We start from the raw sequence: 16170 nt of genomic DNA on the forward strand, positions 1-16170 counted from the left end.
TTCTCTGCAATTCCTCTGACTTATTCAGCTGTGTATTTACAGCATAGTAGTAAATCCTTCCAAAATTAGCTACCTAACGGTCTTCCCGACGGACTTTCCGAATGAACGGACTTGGCCACACACAATCACACCAAAGTCCGATGGATTTGAACGTGATGACATATGACCAGACTAGATCAAGGAATTTCATAGCCAGTAGCCAATAGCTGCCCTAGCATCATTTTATTTTGTCCGTTGGACTAGCGTAGACACAAATGGATTTCTCGATAGGAACTGGGTCCGGCGGAGTTCCGGCGGAAAAATTTGAAACATGTTCTATTTATAAAGTCCGTCAGATTTTTGGACAGCAAAGGTCCGATGGAGCCCACACACGATCAAATTGTCCGATTCGTTCTGTCGGATCTTTGCTGTCGAAAAGTCCGGTTGTGTGTACGCGGCATAATAGTGCTATAATGCTTCATAATGAGAATTAGGGAATCAATTGCAGTGTGGAAGAAAATGAGCAGGTCCATACAGGAAATGAATGCTGGATTGTAGAGTCTCAAGTCTCTTTTTCAGTTCTAAAACAGAAGCCCAGAAAGACTTGAAAAAACATCTGTTTATAGGCTTTCGTATTGTACAAATAAAGGATCCTGTATGACAATCTAACATTTACCATCCAACTGTAGTGTAAGCAGGCAAAGCCTACATGAGAATAGCAACTCTGCTCTGAAGCAGTGCAGCACTATCATAGGAAACTACATTAGGTGAACTTCATTAGCAGGCTTAACATTTGTGGGATTTTCAGGGCGACTAATTAGGTGCTTCAGCACATTTTTTTTTTTTTTATAGTTCTGCTTTAAAATAGTTCTACTGTTAAAAAGAGTGTAAGCCTTGTAGCAACCAAGAATAAGTTAGCTGTTATTAGTTTGCATGCAATACACGTCCAAAAAACTGCAGTTTGAATATTTGGTATAAATTCTAGAGTTTTTCATTATGCAAATGCACATTTCGAGCAGAACGGGGAAGGATTGGCACTCCTGATAGTGTTTTTCGATTGTTTTCTGTGCCATAAAGATGTCACCAAACGGGAGGTCAAAGACTGAAATAAAATCTGAAAAAGTTTTACAGTGTTACTAAACCCACAACAGTAAAATCATTCTTTATATGCAGTAAAACATGCTTGTTTTACTCACCATGCAACCTAAGGGGTTAATCCACCGCATTGTGTAAAAAGGCTGTTTGATCCTGTATTCTCTGATCTTCCCCTTATTTTACTGTCCCCCAATCCATCTGCTGATAGAACAGGACACTAGGAGGCACGCTGCACATGCTCAATTTGGTGTGTATTGCTAGAGAGTTTTTTTTTGTTATTTTTGGGGAGGGTGCATGTGATCAGCAGAGGACCAATCAGCACTGTCCAGACAGAAAACCAGGGGTCATGCAGCCTCATAGGACATACGTTTTATCCAGTGCTCTACCAGACATTGATAGAAGTCACAAGACTGCTATATACTGCTGAAAGGGTATTTAGCAGTTTGCACTTCCAAGTTCTGTGTACTGTGGGAGACCAGATATAGTCATAGCTCCCAACTGTCCCTGATTTCAAGGGACTGTCCCTGATTTGGAGCAATGTCCCTCTGTCCCTCTTTCCTCCTCATTTGTCCCTCATTTTGGTCTGATCTATATAGTTATATATAAAATGTACGTTTTATCTTTCAAAAAGTGTTTCCCAGTGCTAAATCTTTCATCAAAATTCTAAATTGCTGCATTTGTAAATTTTAAAAGCTGATGTAAAGTAATAGCAGTGGTAAAAAAAAGCCCTTGAGGACTTAATTAACCTTTTTTTTAAAGTTAAGTCTCCTTTAAGGGGTGTGACAGGGGGCGTGTCCTATGGCTACATACGTTTGCTAGTAGGTGTCCCTCATTTCCATCTCAAAATGTTGGGAGGTGTGGATATAGTGAATGCAGGGTCCTGGGTTTAGTAACACTTTAACTCTTCCACGTTCTTTCTATAGCTAAAAAAAATGTCTGCAGTCATGCCGCGTACACACGTTCGGCATTTCACCCTGCAAACAACCGATGAGAGTTTTTTTGTCGGAAAATGCAACCGTGTGTACACTCCATTTGTTTTTCGCTGGCGGAATTCCAGCCAGCAAAAGATTGAGAGCATGCTCTCAATTTTTCATCCGGGAAAAGTTCCTATCTGAAAACGCGATCGTCTGTGGCAATTCCGACATGCAAAATTCCTACACGTGCTCAGAAACAATTAGACGCATGCTCGGAAGCATTGAAATTCATTTTCTCGGCTTGTCGTAGTGTTGCAGGCCACCGCGTTCTTGGTGGTCGTACTTTTGCATGGCCGTGTATATGCAAGGCAAACTTGAGCGGAATCCCATCGAAAAAGCCATCATATCTTTTTCTGACGAGAAATCCGATCATGTGTATGCAGCATTAGGCTTTAAACATATACTGATATGTCACATGTAGAATCAATACGGAATGTGAGCCATTATCAATAGCACGAAAATAGAACATCGACATAATGGGTTCTTAAACACCCACTGTTGACCTTGTAGTATATGCATTGTATAAACATCAGGAAACAGTAATTAGTTTTAAGTTTAATTTTAGAGTCTAAGAGGCCCGGGGAACAATCACACAGTAAGGTCATTAACCAGCCTAGTGTCTTTAACACATAAAACACGTCTCTCAGCTGTGTTACTACAATCTGCTGTCTGTTATTTTACAAGCTGTTCTGACTCTGATTAGTGTTCATAATGCTACATGGGCTTACATGTTTATTTTTTTCACTGATTAACATGTCCTCTTGCTCTGAACCATGCCTATAATGTGTGCAAAAATACTGACTACCCAGTTAAAATGTCATAATGACGGCTCTGTTAGCAGCACATAGTGGTTACCTTTTAAAAAAAAACTCCTACATTTCAGTGTTTGACACCACTGTGCTTTGTTTATGCTGTCATATTTGATAAAGTAACCGGAAATATACCAGAACTCATTTATTTCCACGCTGCGTAAACTGTGAGATTAGGAACTAATTTTCCTGTTGATTTTGTAAGCTAAACATTTTTATTTTTAAAGTAAAATGATGTTTGTAATCTCTGCATTTTAAATGTAGACATACGATTTTATTACAGTAAGTAACTGAATGACGTATGTGGAAGATTTTTGCAAACTGATGACAGCTAAGGCTCTAGATCAAACAATATATTTTCAGAAATGTGTTTTATTGGCACTAACAGTAATTCATTCACTTCATACTATGAAATTTAACATGGTTAGAGCTATTTAAAGAGACTCTGTCAATTTTCACATTTAAGGCCTAGTGATGGAGTCACCTGAAAGAATAGCCCTCTAGCTCACCTTTGCTGCACTTTCCCTCTGCTTTTATCAGAGCCAGGATTCCAAACCCTATGCAAACTCCATGTTTATTAGTATCAGAGCATACGCAGGGTTAATGACCTCCTCCCCTCTCTCATCTGACAATGTTCTGGCCTGGAGATTGGCTGCTCACGCCCAAGCACTGCACCCTGTAAGGCAGGGAAGGAGGTCACATGCTCCCACATTAATGGAAGCATTGGTATTTCCTATGGGCTTTGACAAAGTAACATGTAGATGTTATGCACTTGAGGGCTAAGAATATGCATGCATCTTACATACTGGGGGGGGGGGGGGGGTACAACTGGGTGGATCAATGGCTTTGACAAAGTAACATGTAGATGTCACCAAGCTATGCAGTGGAATAATGTCTTTACATGATGTCTGATGGGCAACTATGTGGCAAATGAGGTTTAATGTTGATAAATATAAAGTTATGCACTTGAGGGCTAAGAATATGCATGCATCTTACATACTGGGGGGTGGGGGGTACAACTGGGTGGATCAATGGCTTTGACAAAGTAACATGTAGATGTCACCAAGCTATGCAGTGGAATAATGTCCTTACATGATGTCTGATGGGCAACTATGTATATATGCATGCATCTTACATACTGGGGGGGGGGGGGGGGGGTACAACTGGGTGGATAAATTGTGAAGGATCTGGGGGTTTTGGTAGATCATAAGCTTAAAAATAGCATGCAATGCCAAACTGCAGTTTCAAAAGCGAGCAAAGTCCTTCCTTGTATTAGGAGAGGTATGGACTCCAGAGAGAGAGATATAATTTTTCCCCTGTTCAAATCATTAGTAAGACCTCATCTGGAATATGCAGTTCAGTTTTGGGCACCAGTTCTCAAAAAGGATATGGGGGAACTCGAGAAAGTGCAGGGAAGGGCAACCAAACTGATAAAAGGTGGAGGAGCTTAGCTATGAGGAAATATTAGAAGAACTGAATGCATTTTCTCATGAGAAGAGGAGGTTAAGGGGGGATTGAAAGTATTAGGATGTTTTTCATGCACTAAGTGTGTCATATCACATCTAAGGTTGAGTCTATAATCATCTCTTTAAGATTACCAAGCTTTTTTTTTCCGTTTGTTTAATGTAAACTATAAAACATATCCAATAGAAAAATTGAAAAAAATGAAATTCTTCATAAATTTAGGCAAATATGTACTCTGCTACATATTTTTGGTAAAATAAATCCCAATAAGCGTATAAATTGGTTTGCACAAAGGCTCTAGGATCTACAAACTGAGATATTTTTTTTCTAGCAATGGCAGTGATCAGCGACTTATAGTGGGACTGCGATATTGCGGCTGACATTCTTATACTACCTGACACTTTTGACACTTTTTGGGGACCAGTGACATTAATACAGCGATCAGTGCTAAAAAATATGCACTGTTACTGTACTAACGATTTTGACTAGGAAGGGGTTAACATCAGGGGCAATCAAAGGGTTAACTGTGTGCCTAACCAGTGATTTACTACATTGTGGAAGGTGGTTTTACCAGGAGAAGACATGGGTCCTAGTCCCTGGTTTGCAGAGACACAGGATACATGCCTTCCCCCCTGTAAGACAAACAAAGACTTGGGGGGCATACCTTAACAATGCATTACATTAAAGATGGTGCTGCTATAAGACTTAAAGAGAAGACAAAAGACAAAATATTATAGCACACACATACAAAAATATAATTAAGATCCTACAAGGCTATCTAAAGCACCTGAACATAATGAGCAAATATGGGGATTTGGTCGCACCATATGGCCATACAGTGCCTAAGGCCACTACTGCGTCAAAGTACCCCATTTTCAGTCCCTCCTGTAAGAACGGCGATTTGCCTTGTTTACATAGGCAGTTGCTGTTCTGCCTCTCTGCTGGATGATTGGCAGGTGCTGGCTGACATCAAGTCTGCGGTATCCGCCGCTGGGCTTCCAACTGTCCAAGATCGCAGTGAGAGCGAGCTGCAGCTGCATGGCACATAGGGCTATAGGGCAGACCTTAAGTGGTTTTGGCTACTGTCTAAATTGCCCCTAGTATGTGTATGTATGAATGTGAGTTAGGGACCTTAGATTGCAAGTTCCTTGAACGCAAGGACTGATGTGAATGTACAATATATATGTAAAGTGCATTGTAAATTGACGGCACTATATAAGTACCTGTAATAAATAAATGCTTCCAAAACATGTGGATAAAGCTGTGTATTGAACTGAACTAATACCACTGCGTGGCCTCTGGTTCAACTATACAGCAACAAATATACCACTCACTATTTCACATGACAAGTCTACCATATACTGTATATACATAAGTTACAGAATAGATCAGAGGCAACTTAGTTACACAATTGGGCGAGATCTATTTATCGACAAGAAGAAATATAGCAGATTCATTGCGCATTATCATCAAGCACATCATTAAACGTGATGGTTGTCTTCTGTGTTACATCAGATTGTGTCTGTGATGAGTGTGAGTGGGTGGATGAGTAGGGAATTTAACACTTAATATTTTAAGCCTCTCGGTATTATGTTACATTATCTCCAGCTAAAGTAACATTTACTCTAATCTTGATGCATGGTTTTGGGAATTTTTCCTCGGCATATTTTTGAACTCCAATCAAAGTATGATAAAACACAGCGAGTGTAAGCCAATTGCATACTTATCAAATCCTCTGCCTAGAAATTTCACAAACATTGCATGTAACTGCTGCTCTCCCACCCAGTCCAGCCACACATATGCTCCAATATAACGATCTATTTCTCTGACAGGGGAGTATATTAGGAATTAACTTGCTTGTGAGATGGGGGATTCCATATCGTTTCTAATTCCGGCATGTTGATCACCTAGATTCATATAAATCCTGATAGCATTCATAAATAATTGAGACAGTTCATCTTTTTTTTCCATCGGTCTTACAGATTTTCTCTCTAGCACAATATGTATACAGCTTGCCAGGAACACAAAACCAAAACTACTAATATCCGAGAATGGAAACTTTTCTGTTGTGCCAGCAGATAGTAATATTCTATGTCATATTTATTCATACACATCATCCTCCACTAGAACTACTACTATCTCTAGGAAACTGGAATAATCAATTGACGAAATGTTACTGCTAAACCCTACTGTGTATAATAAATCTGAAATTAATTCCAACCAATATTTTATTTTTATGACTATACTAAAGAATATAGCTTTTCAGTTTTCTCTCTGACACTCCTTCAGAGCCACTTGCCGACCGCCCAACTGTAAATGTATGTCATTACTTTGACCTTAAATAATGGGGTTGTGGCAGCAGCTAGCTGCTGTAAGATTTATTTATTTTTGTTAGGTGGTTGGCTTTAAGATGAAAGTGATCCCAGTGGTGGGTTTGTCACTTTTATAGGCGGGAGAGGTGCCTTTTCTGAGCTTAACAGAAGTGTTGATCCATCCATATGGGGGCGCTGCCCCCCTAATCCATGCGCCCGGCCCCTAATCTACAAGCAGGGCACTGGACATATGGATTTAAATTTTTTTTTAAGCACATGATTAAAGCCTGAGGCTCTAATCAGCTTTAAAAAAGGGTGGGCTTGGGGCACAGAGCACTGCGCCCTGAGCCCACTCAGTTGTGTGACAATAGCAAATTAATATTCACTATTGTCTTCCTGATTCTCCTCCCAGCCAATCGGGAAATGGGTCCTGAGACCCGATTGGCCAGGGAGACTCCCCGCGTCGCTGTCTGTGTGTTGGTTGGTTGGCCATAGGTGCATGAATTGCACTTTTCTCCTAAACTTTATTCATTCATTATTACTGGCAAATGTACTCTCAAATCTGGGCAATTCTGGCTCAATGGTAAGAGAAGTTATGTGATACTGCTACAACTATTTTGATCTAATATGTTCATTATCTTTTTATTCAATCTGTAATCTATGATATAATATACCAATAACAATTTGAAATATATGCTAATATGATTTTTGTATTTTTCCTGTACTTTCACTTTTGAAATGATGAGATTTTGAAATTTGTATTCTAACTTCAGAAACAATGTTTATGAACTAAATATATGTTGTTTTTTATTTTACCATTTTAGTTATGATTAGCAGCTGCGCTAGTTCCTGAAGAAGCTCGATTGATGAGCGAAACATGTTGAAAATCGCAGCTCAGCACTTATGCTTTTACTTATTTATGTATAAGAGTGGGGTAATCTTGGAGATGTTCCACATTATATCTTGCCTCATTATATTTTTTATGGTTGTATAACAAAGTTTTGTAGATTATTGATATATGTTGAAATAAATAAAAATATTTTTTGCAATTGACATTTAATTGTAAATGTTACGGATGTGATACTGGTAAAAGTCCCAGGGTTGGTATTTCCCAGCCCATTTTGGCCCTCTTCTCTGTTTTTCTTCATATGTGATTTTGGGATGTGGTATCCTTTTTTTCAATCCCTCCATCTTAATTTTGAATGGGGAGGATCTGTGGTTGAAGGGGGATCTATTGTTGCTGGGTTGGGGTTCATTGATGCTGGGGGAGTCTATTGTTGTGTGTGGGAGTCTATTGTGTGGGGAATGTTTTGCTGCTGGGGTGGGGGTGTATTGTTGCTGGAGGAGTCTGTTGTTTGTGCTAATTAACCTTTCTATTGTATGAAGGAGTTCTGTGTTGATGTTTATGATAATGTATAATCTACTGTGTGAAGCTTGGTGACAACAAATCTGACCTGTAGTGAAATCCTGATTAATCATAACAATGCTCAGGAGGGCATGGATCGGCTGCTTTAAGTGATTAGTTAATTGGCTCTTGTTAATTCTATTTCTGGTTACAGTTGTATTGTTAGAGTAATATGAGCAGGAGGGAGGAACCTCCTCTTTTACTGTATATAAGACTTGTATTTTGGTTCTAATAAAAGAGTCCATGTTCAGCAACTAATCAACTATCGTCTTATTTTATGCTTGTGAGTGGTTGGAATATCTGATATCTATATTCAGACTGGGAGGAAGTGGTATATGACCAAAACACTCAAGCGGAGGGTGAGACATTTTGTTACAGAGTCTATTGTTGTGTGGGCGATCTATTGTTGCTGGGGTGGGGTCCATTGTTGCTGGGGGAGTCTATTGTTGTGTGGGAGATGTTTTGCTGCTGGGGTGGGTTCCATTGTTGCTGGGGAAGTCTATTGTTGTGTGGGGTCTGTTATTGCTGGGGTGCGGTCTATTGTTACTGTGGGGGATCTGTGGTTGCCGGAGGGACATATTATTGATGGGGTGGGGTCCATTGTTGCTGGGGGAGTATATTGTTGTGTGGGTGATCTATTCTTGCTGGGATGGGGTCCATTATTGCTGGGGGAGTCTGTTGTTTTGTGGGGGAGTCTCTTGTTTATTTTATTTTATTTTATTTTACTGCATTTCTTGTGATTAGCAAATGCCATACAATTTATTTAGCATCATAAAATGATACTTGGTTCTGTATTCTCTAAAAAGGGTGGTACTGGGAGGTGGGTAGGGGGTGGAACCAAGGGACGGTGTTCATAGGTGGGTAGGGGGTAGGGGGTGCAGACAAAGGACGGTGCTCAGAGGTGGGTAGGGGGTGGAGACAAGGGGTGAATCAGAAGAGGGGTGTTCCTGCACCTATTCTCTGAGAAAAAAAGCCCTGTCAATCCCCATATAAATGAGCTTAGACTATATTTGTCTTGGTGTTAAATCAATAGCTTGAGACTGGTACACACTGTTTTGGATTATGGCTGGATGGAGACCTGTTCCTCTGGTTATTTGGGAGTTTAGACAAAGTAGCAAAAACAACTACATTTCATGACAGGTTGCCATGAACTTTCTCACAGAGAAACAATGCATCAATTGAATGGACTTTATAAACTTTGGCATATGTCATGCTACCAAGAAGGAGGTTTTTTAGGGCTTGACTGTGTTATTGCCAACCAGAGCATGCTCCAGAGTTGCAGACAGAAATAACAACAATGCCCCTGCTGTTTTATTCATCTTAGAGCTTCATTTACAAAATACCGCAATGTATATTAAAATCTGCTTGTTGTGTTGCATTTGTATTGTTTACTAACCACATTGTAAATTGGAATATCCCTTTTAAAATGCTAAAGTTATAAATGCATTTTTTGCACCTTTTATAAAATGTCCAGTTCTGCACTGCTCATTACATCAAATTTAAAACAATAATAATGCTTTGATTAAAAAAAAAAAATGTGGAGATTGTCTATACACTCTCTCTTTTCTCCCTTTTTTTTTCTTCTTTCTTTTTCTTCTCCTGCCCTATCTTCTTCCTTTTTATTTTCGTCTATTTTCTTCCTTCACCCCTTTTTTTACGCAAAGGGTTATTTTGTTCCCATGGTGTGGTTCCCATATGTGTGATAGTAGGCTCTATGGAACATCCAAACCAGCATACGTTTACTTTTAAAGAACTGCTACGATTCCAAGCTGGATAACCGGATTCTACCTCGCGACAGTTTTCTATAGTAATCTACAAAGGTTATTGATAGTATTGTCAGATATATAATGAACAGTCTTGGAAAGAGAAGGTTGGTTATCCTATGATTCACTAGTTTGTTGATATGTGTTTTAATATAAGTACTTATGGTTTCTTTCGTACTAATCTGAGAGTCACAACTGTAACATGATTGTGAACCAAATATGTATCAAAGTGAACCCTTGTTACTGATAAAAAACTTAATTTCAATAAAAATCATTGAAATAAAAAAAAAATGCTAAAGATCACAACCAATAAGCAGATCATGAAAGTAGACATACAGTATACTCCACTGCCAATGTGAAGCCAGCTAAACAGATTTACTGGATTAATATGCAGAAATTAGCAAAAGGGCTGACATACGTATCATTTATGAAAACATTACTGAACTAGGCTCTCTTTAGGGCTGCTTACATGACCAAAAACCTACATTTTTAGTTACTTATTTCCTGTACAAAGGAAGTGTTCTGATTGGCTGCCCCACACTTTAGCATAGATAAAGTGCCCAGATTAAGGAACGGGATGGTCAGCACTATGTAATTTGTATTTTTTCCAAAATTAAACATCATAATTTTGGAAAAATACGAACTGCACATGCTATTGTGGGTCACTCTCTATATGCCCAGTATTTCATATGTCTACTTTTTGTGATGCGTTTGTGAAATGCGTAGGGTGTTTTACAGCTCTGTACACGTATTTAATAAAGGAATACCATTTTGGATGTCATCCTCAGTGCCGACCATCCCTTTCCATAAAGCGGAGTTCCACCCAAAACTGAAACTTCCACTTTTCCGAATCCTCCCCCTCCTCAAGGTCTGAGCACCGGGAGGAGCTTTTATGTGGGAAGGTTGCAACACCTATACACTTGTTTTCCAAAGTGCCCAGATGCCTAGCATTTTGGTCATGTGATCAACATTAAGTGTATCCTAGAACAGAATTTTCTTCAAATGTAGCATTAGTAGACTTTCTATTAATCTTTTTTTTTATGAAGGTATTTATAACAGCAAAATTGGCAATTTAGCATTAAGTTCTGTTCCATATGCTCTATCTGCCACCATGGCTAATAACATTTTTACAAACTGCTAAAAACATTTTGGAAGAGCATCACAAAATAAGAATACATTACCTTTCTGAACATTTTTTTCTCTGCACTATGCATTTTCTTGTTTCATTTGTTGCCGGGCATGGTGTGCCACGTGCTGAAGGGTGCTGTAGTATCTCACGGGTTCTTGTTTCGTTGCCCCGCTTGAAGCCACATGTTTTCCCCCTTTTTGTACAGGAACCCCAAGGACTCCACTCACTGACCGCGCAGTGTACTGTGGGGGTAAAACAAAACCATGAGTCAAAACAATTTTTACTTTTTTTTTTTTTTGCATACAGAGCTGTTTATTTACAAAATTGTTCAGTCACAAGGTTACCAAGCCAAAATCAACCAGGAATGATCTATCACCAATTTAATAAAGTTTGTCAATTATGTAGAATAGAATTCTAAACATGTGTCCCTTAGTAGACTGATATGGTCTATTATTTCATTGTTTCAGCCTAAGGGGGACCATAAACTAACAAATATATCCTTCAGCTCCAAAAATGATTGGACAGTTCCTAAAAAGATGTGTACACTACTGCCTAACCTAAAAAACGAGCACACCATTATTCCCTGTAATATTCAACATGACATTTCAAGAGGAAGGAACATAAAATAATACTGAAAATGCATAAATTTCTTTGCATAGGGAACTCTTAAAATAGTACTTAACGCAAAATAAAAAAAGAGAATACATGATGCAGTCACTAGAATTCACTAGAACTAACAAAGCATTTTTTTTTTTCTGAGTCCCCCCCCCTTGACGTGACTGAGTTTTTTTTACCCATTAATCCTGCCGTTATACTTAAATTTTCTTTAACATACCAAGCTGGGCAGAGAAATTGGAAATTTGAGGTTTGAGAGTGAGACAAACCATCTAACACTGACAGGGATACTTACAGTAGTAAGAATTTTATTCATGTAGCTAAAACTTTCATCCCAGTTTGTAACTTTCATCCCAGTTTGCCTTAAAAGTGTTTGCTGGAATTGGGCTTTACTTTGTTATTCATTGATCTAAGGTCCATCTAAATCTATTGGTCCATCCAACACTGCCGTCACCAGACAAAGCTGCTATCCAAGGTAGACTGGGGGGGGGGGGGATTTACTAAAACTGGAGCACACAGAATCTGGTGCAGCTGTGCATAGTAGCCAATCAGCCTCTATTAAAAGAGTTGTAAAGGCAGAAGGTTTTTTATCTTAATGCATTGCAAGCCCCCCCCCCACATTCCCCCTAATGCTTGTCCCATCTCTATTCAGCGATGTACACTAGTGCCTCGGTCATACAGGACTCTCCTCCCCGATTGGCTAAGACCGCCATTGGCTCCCGCTGCTGTCAGTGAAAGTCAGTTAGCCCATCTGAATAAATACACAGAGCTACAGCTCGGTTGCCCCATAGCAAGCTGCTTGCTGTGGGGGCACTCAAAAGGAGGGAGGGGCCAGAAGCAGCAAAGAGAGACCTGAGAAGAGGAGGGTCAGGGCTGCTCTATACAAAACCACTGCACAGAACAGGTTAGTGTGACATGTTTGTTATTTTCATACAGAAAAAAACCCCAAAAAAACGAGACTTCACAATCACTTTAAGCTTTGAGAATAAACCTAGACGCTGATTGTTTACAATGCACAGTTGCACTAGATTCTGTATGCACCAGTTTTATTACATCTCTCCTCCATAGATAGAGCAGCCACCCTAAGCCCCCGTACACACGGTCGGACATTCCGACAACCAAATCCGTCGGATTTAATCCGTAGGATTTTGTCCGACGGATTTTGTCTGAAACTGTTGCATACACACGGTCGGACAAAGTTGTCGGAAAATCCGATCGTTCAGAACGTGATGACGTTATTTTGTTATGACGGGACTACGTTCAGGCTAGTAGCCAATAGCTTTGGTGTAGGAATTTGGTCTGAGCATGCGTGGCACTTTGTCTGATCGGAATTCTCTACACATGATCGGACAAAGTCCGATCGGATCATGTTGTCGGAAAATTTTATAGGCAAGCTGGAAAACTTGGTCCGTCTGATTTTCCGACGGAAACAGTCCGATGGAGCCCACACACGGTCGGATTATCCGACAACACGGTCCGATCGGATCATTTTCCATTGGAATGTCTGACCGTGTGTACAAGGGCTAAGACAGTAAGTTTGTTACTGGTTGGATTACCAGGAGAAAATAAAAGAAAACAAAACTAAAAACAGAAAACAAATGCAGCCTCAGCATCTAAGAATTTGCAAGCTGCAATATATTAGATGTTGTATTTATATTTAGATACTTTATGATTTAATGGCTTGCATGTAGAAAGTAATTTAAATTCTTACCATTGCTATGGGCACAGTGGTGTAGTGGTTAGCACTCTCACCTAGCAGTAAGAAGGGTCACTGGTTCAAATCTCAACCACGACACTACCTGCCTGGAGTTTGCATGTTCTCCCTGGGCCTGCGTGGGTTTCCTCTGGGTACTCTGGTTTCCTCCCACAATCCAAAGACATGCAGGTAGGTTAATTGGCTTCTGTCCAAATTTGGCACTAGTGTATGAATGAGTGAGTGAGTGTGCAATGTACAGAGATATGGACAATTGTAGACACTCACTCAGGTTGAACTGGATGGACTGGTGTCTTTATTCAACCTTACTAACTATGAAACTAAGAATATCGATATTACCTAGAGTGATGTACATTTAGATGTCATGAGACATTTTTTTTATCTACTTCCTTTCCTAAATTACTTTTGATGCTACGTGGATCAAGAGGTTTTATAAACACTTAAAGTATGCCTTGTACACATGGTTGGACATCCTGACAACAAAATCCGTCTGATTTTTTCAGATGGATTTTGGGCCAAACTTGTGTTGCATACACACGGTTGCACAAAGTTGTCGGAAATTCCGATCATTCTGAATGAGGTGACGTAAAACACGTACGTCAGGACTATAAACGGGTCAGTAGCCAATAGCTTTCATCTCTTAATTTATTCTGAGCATGCGTGACACTTCGTCCATCGGAATTGTCTACACACGATCAGAATTTAAACAATCAGATTTTTTTGTCGGAAAAATTTTGGGTCCAGCTCTCAAACTTTGTGTGTTGTAAATTCCGATGGAAAAAGGTCGATGGAGCCCACACACAATCGGATTTTCCGACAACACGAATCGATCGCACATTTTCGGAAAGTCAGACTGTATGTACAGAGCATTATTGCCTCTGGCACTTGCAAAGTATCATTCTGGATGCTAATTTGTATGAGCTAAGGCAAAATGTTGGCAAAATGACATCACAACAGTATTTTGCACATTGCTTTTTTATACAGGAAAGCTTGATGGAGGGACTTTAGAAGCACCTACATGTGCACACCAATATCGATGTGCTCTACAGATAGCGGTACACAAACTTATTAAAGTGAATTTGAAGAGCAATAAAAAAATTTCCATAAACATTCTAAGAATTTAATTTTGATAGGCAGGGCAGTTAAGTCATTATCTGTGTATAGTACATTTACAAAGTCTGCTTGAAGCCTAAAGCAGAGCTCCACCCAAAAGGGGAAGCCTCTGCCCCTCCACTGCCACATTTGGCACTTTTTTGGGGGGGGGGGATGGGGAGAGTGGTTACCTGTCAAAACCAGGTACATGCTCCCACAATCGCGGTGATCGATAAAATGTCCAGCCCCTGTTCCTTCCCCCCTGCTGCCTTCTGGGAGACTCAAATGTCCTGGAAGACAGCGGGACCATTCAGAAAACACAGCGCAACTCGCGCATGTGCAGGAGGAAACAGGTTGTGAAGCCACATAGGCTTCACTTCCTGTTTCCCTTAGTGAAGATCCTGACACCTGCACCCAAAGCCGATTGGCAAATCAGCTAGGGATGCCGACATTGAGGGATACCTGGACAGGTAAGTGTCCTTATATTAAAAGTCAACAGCTACAGTATTTATAGCTGTTGACTTTTAATAAATTTTTTTACACGCTAGAACTCCACTTTAAATCCAGTTAAAGGAAAAGGTTGGAATCCCTGTGACCTATTTGGAGAGAGTTGCTGTCAACACAGGAAGTGAGGGGAAATCTCTCCAATAGGGTACAAACTGCAACAAAGTGTTTTTTCCCCCACTAAAATAGGGAGCATGAGGACCATAACTTCATCTATTAAATCTTTAACTGAAATTTTCTGCCCTTGTTTTAACTTTGGATAGTAAAATTTTTTATTTTTTTTTTTGACAGTAAATACCTTATACAGCCCACTTCCTGTTTCTTGTCTGGTAAAAAGTCTAGGCTTATGACATCATGCACAGCTCTCTCACTCTCCTAAAAGTTTGCCAGGAAGGGAGGGGGGTCATAAGAGGGCCAATGAGAACCACAGAGCTGGAGGTTTGTGTGTGTGTGTGTAAATCCAGGAAGTGAACAGGAACCAGCTTCAGCTGCCCATAGTTAAAATGGTTGCAGCCAGACTTAGTGGAGGAAGATTTCTGCAGAATATTTGCCAAGTACAGAATGACAGTATATATAAAATAATATGCAAAGTGGTTGGAGTGAAGCTTCAGAATGACAAAGATGTTTTTATTACAAACTATGTGAGCAGATGGCAGTTCCATTAGTTGGCCTATTTTTGCTGTCCGTGCCTTGCTATTGTAGTGATGACTGGAAGTAAGGTGAAATCTCCCTAACGGGGCTTATAGGCCACCATAAAAGAGTATATAAACTTCCCCTGGCTATCAAAAACAAAAATATGTATTGGCTTGAATATTTCTTGTTAGATGCAAACACGTGACAATTAGACAGGAGGCAAATATCATTTACAAAGATGAATACTGTCCTACCTTGGCTTACAATATCAAATTTGCAAGAATATGTGAGTTGGGCTTTAAGCTACCAAGAATGTATCCAGTCATAACATAAAGAATTCATAGATGCATGTTCATCTTTTTAACAAGTTATTACAGGTTTTTTTTTTTTGCCATAAACTCATGGATTACTTTCAGGTGAAAAACAATTTTCCACATGGCATACACATTTTCTAAAAATAAAAAATAACATTTAACGTCTAATAATTTGCTTTGAATTCTAGATCATACCAGATGTTATATTTTGCAAATACCTCTAAATTACCTTGTCTAGAGTTATGAGCAGATTTTCTTTTGTACATGTTTTTGTTGTTTTTTAACATCACAAGTGTTGTTAAAAAGGAAACATAAGGTCGATTTTAACCAGTCATAAAAACATATTGAAAATAAGCCAAAACAGACAA

The 16170-nt window shown here is 39.5% G+C and overlaps 1 protein-coding gene across 1 annotated transcript in view; it reads right to left on the reverse strand.

The window, feature by feature from the left end:
• The window catches only part of RSPO3 (R-spondin 3), a 116708-nt gene that overhangs the window by 20105 nt on the left and 80433 nt on the right, over positions 1-16170 (reverse strand). The window contains exon 4 of the mRNA XM_077486937.1: positions 10983-11172. Within this exon, the coding sequence (XP_077343063.1) occupies positions 10983-11172 (190 nt within the window). The remainder of the gene's footprint in view (positions 1-10982; positions 11173-16170) is intronic.

The sequence above is a fragment of the Lithobates pipiens genome, unplaced genomic scaffold (assembly GCF_037356315.1).
Source record: "Lithobates pipiens isolate NorthernLeopardFrog02 unplaced genomic scaffold, aLitPip1_a1.2 Scaffold_18, whole genome shotgun sequence".
Taxonomy (NCBI): domain Eukaryota; kingdom Metazoa; phylum Chordata; class Amphibia; order Anura; family Ranidae; genus Lithobates; species Lithobates pipiens.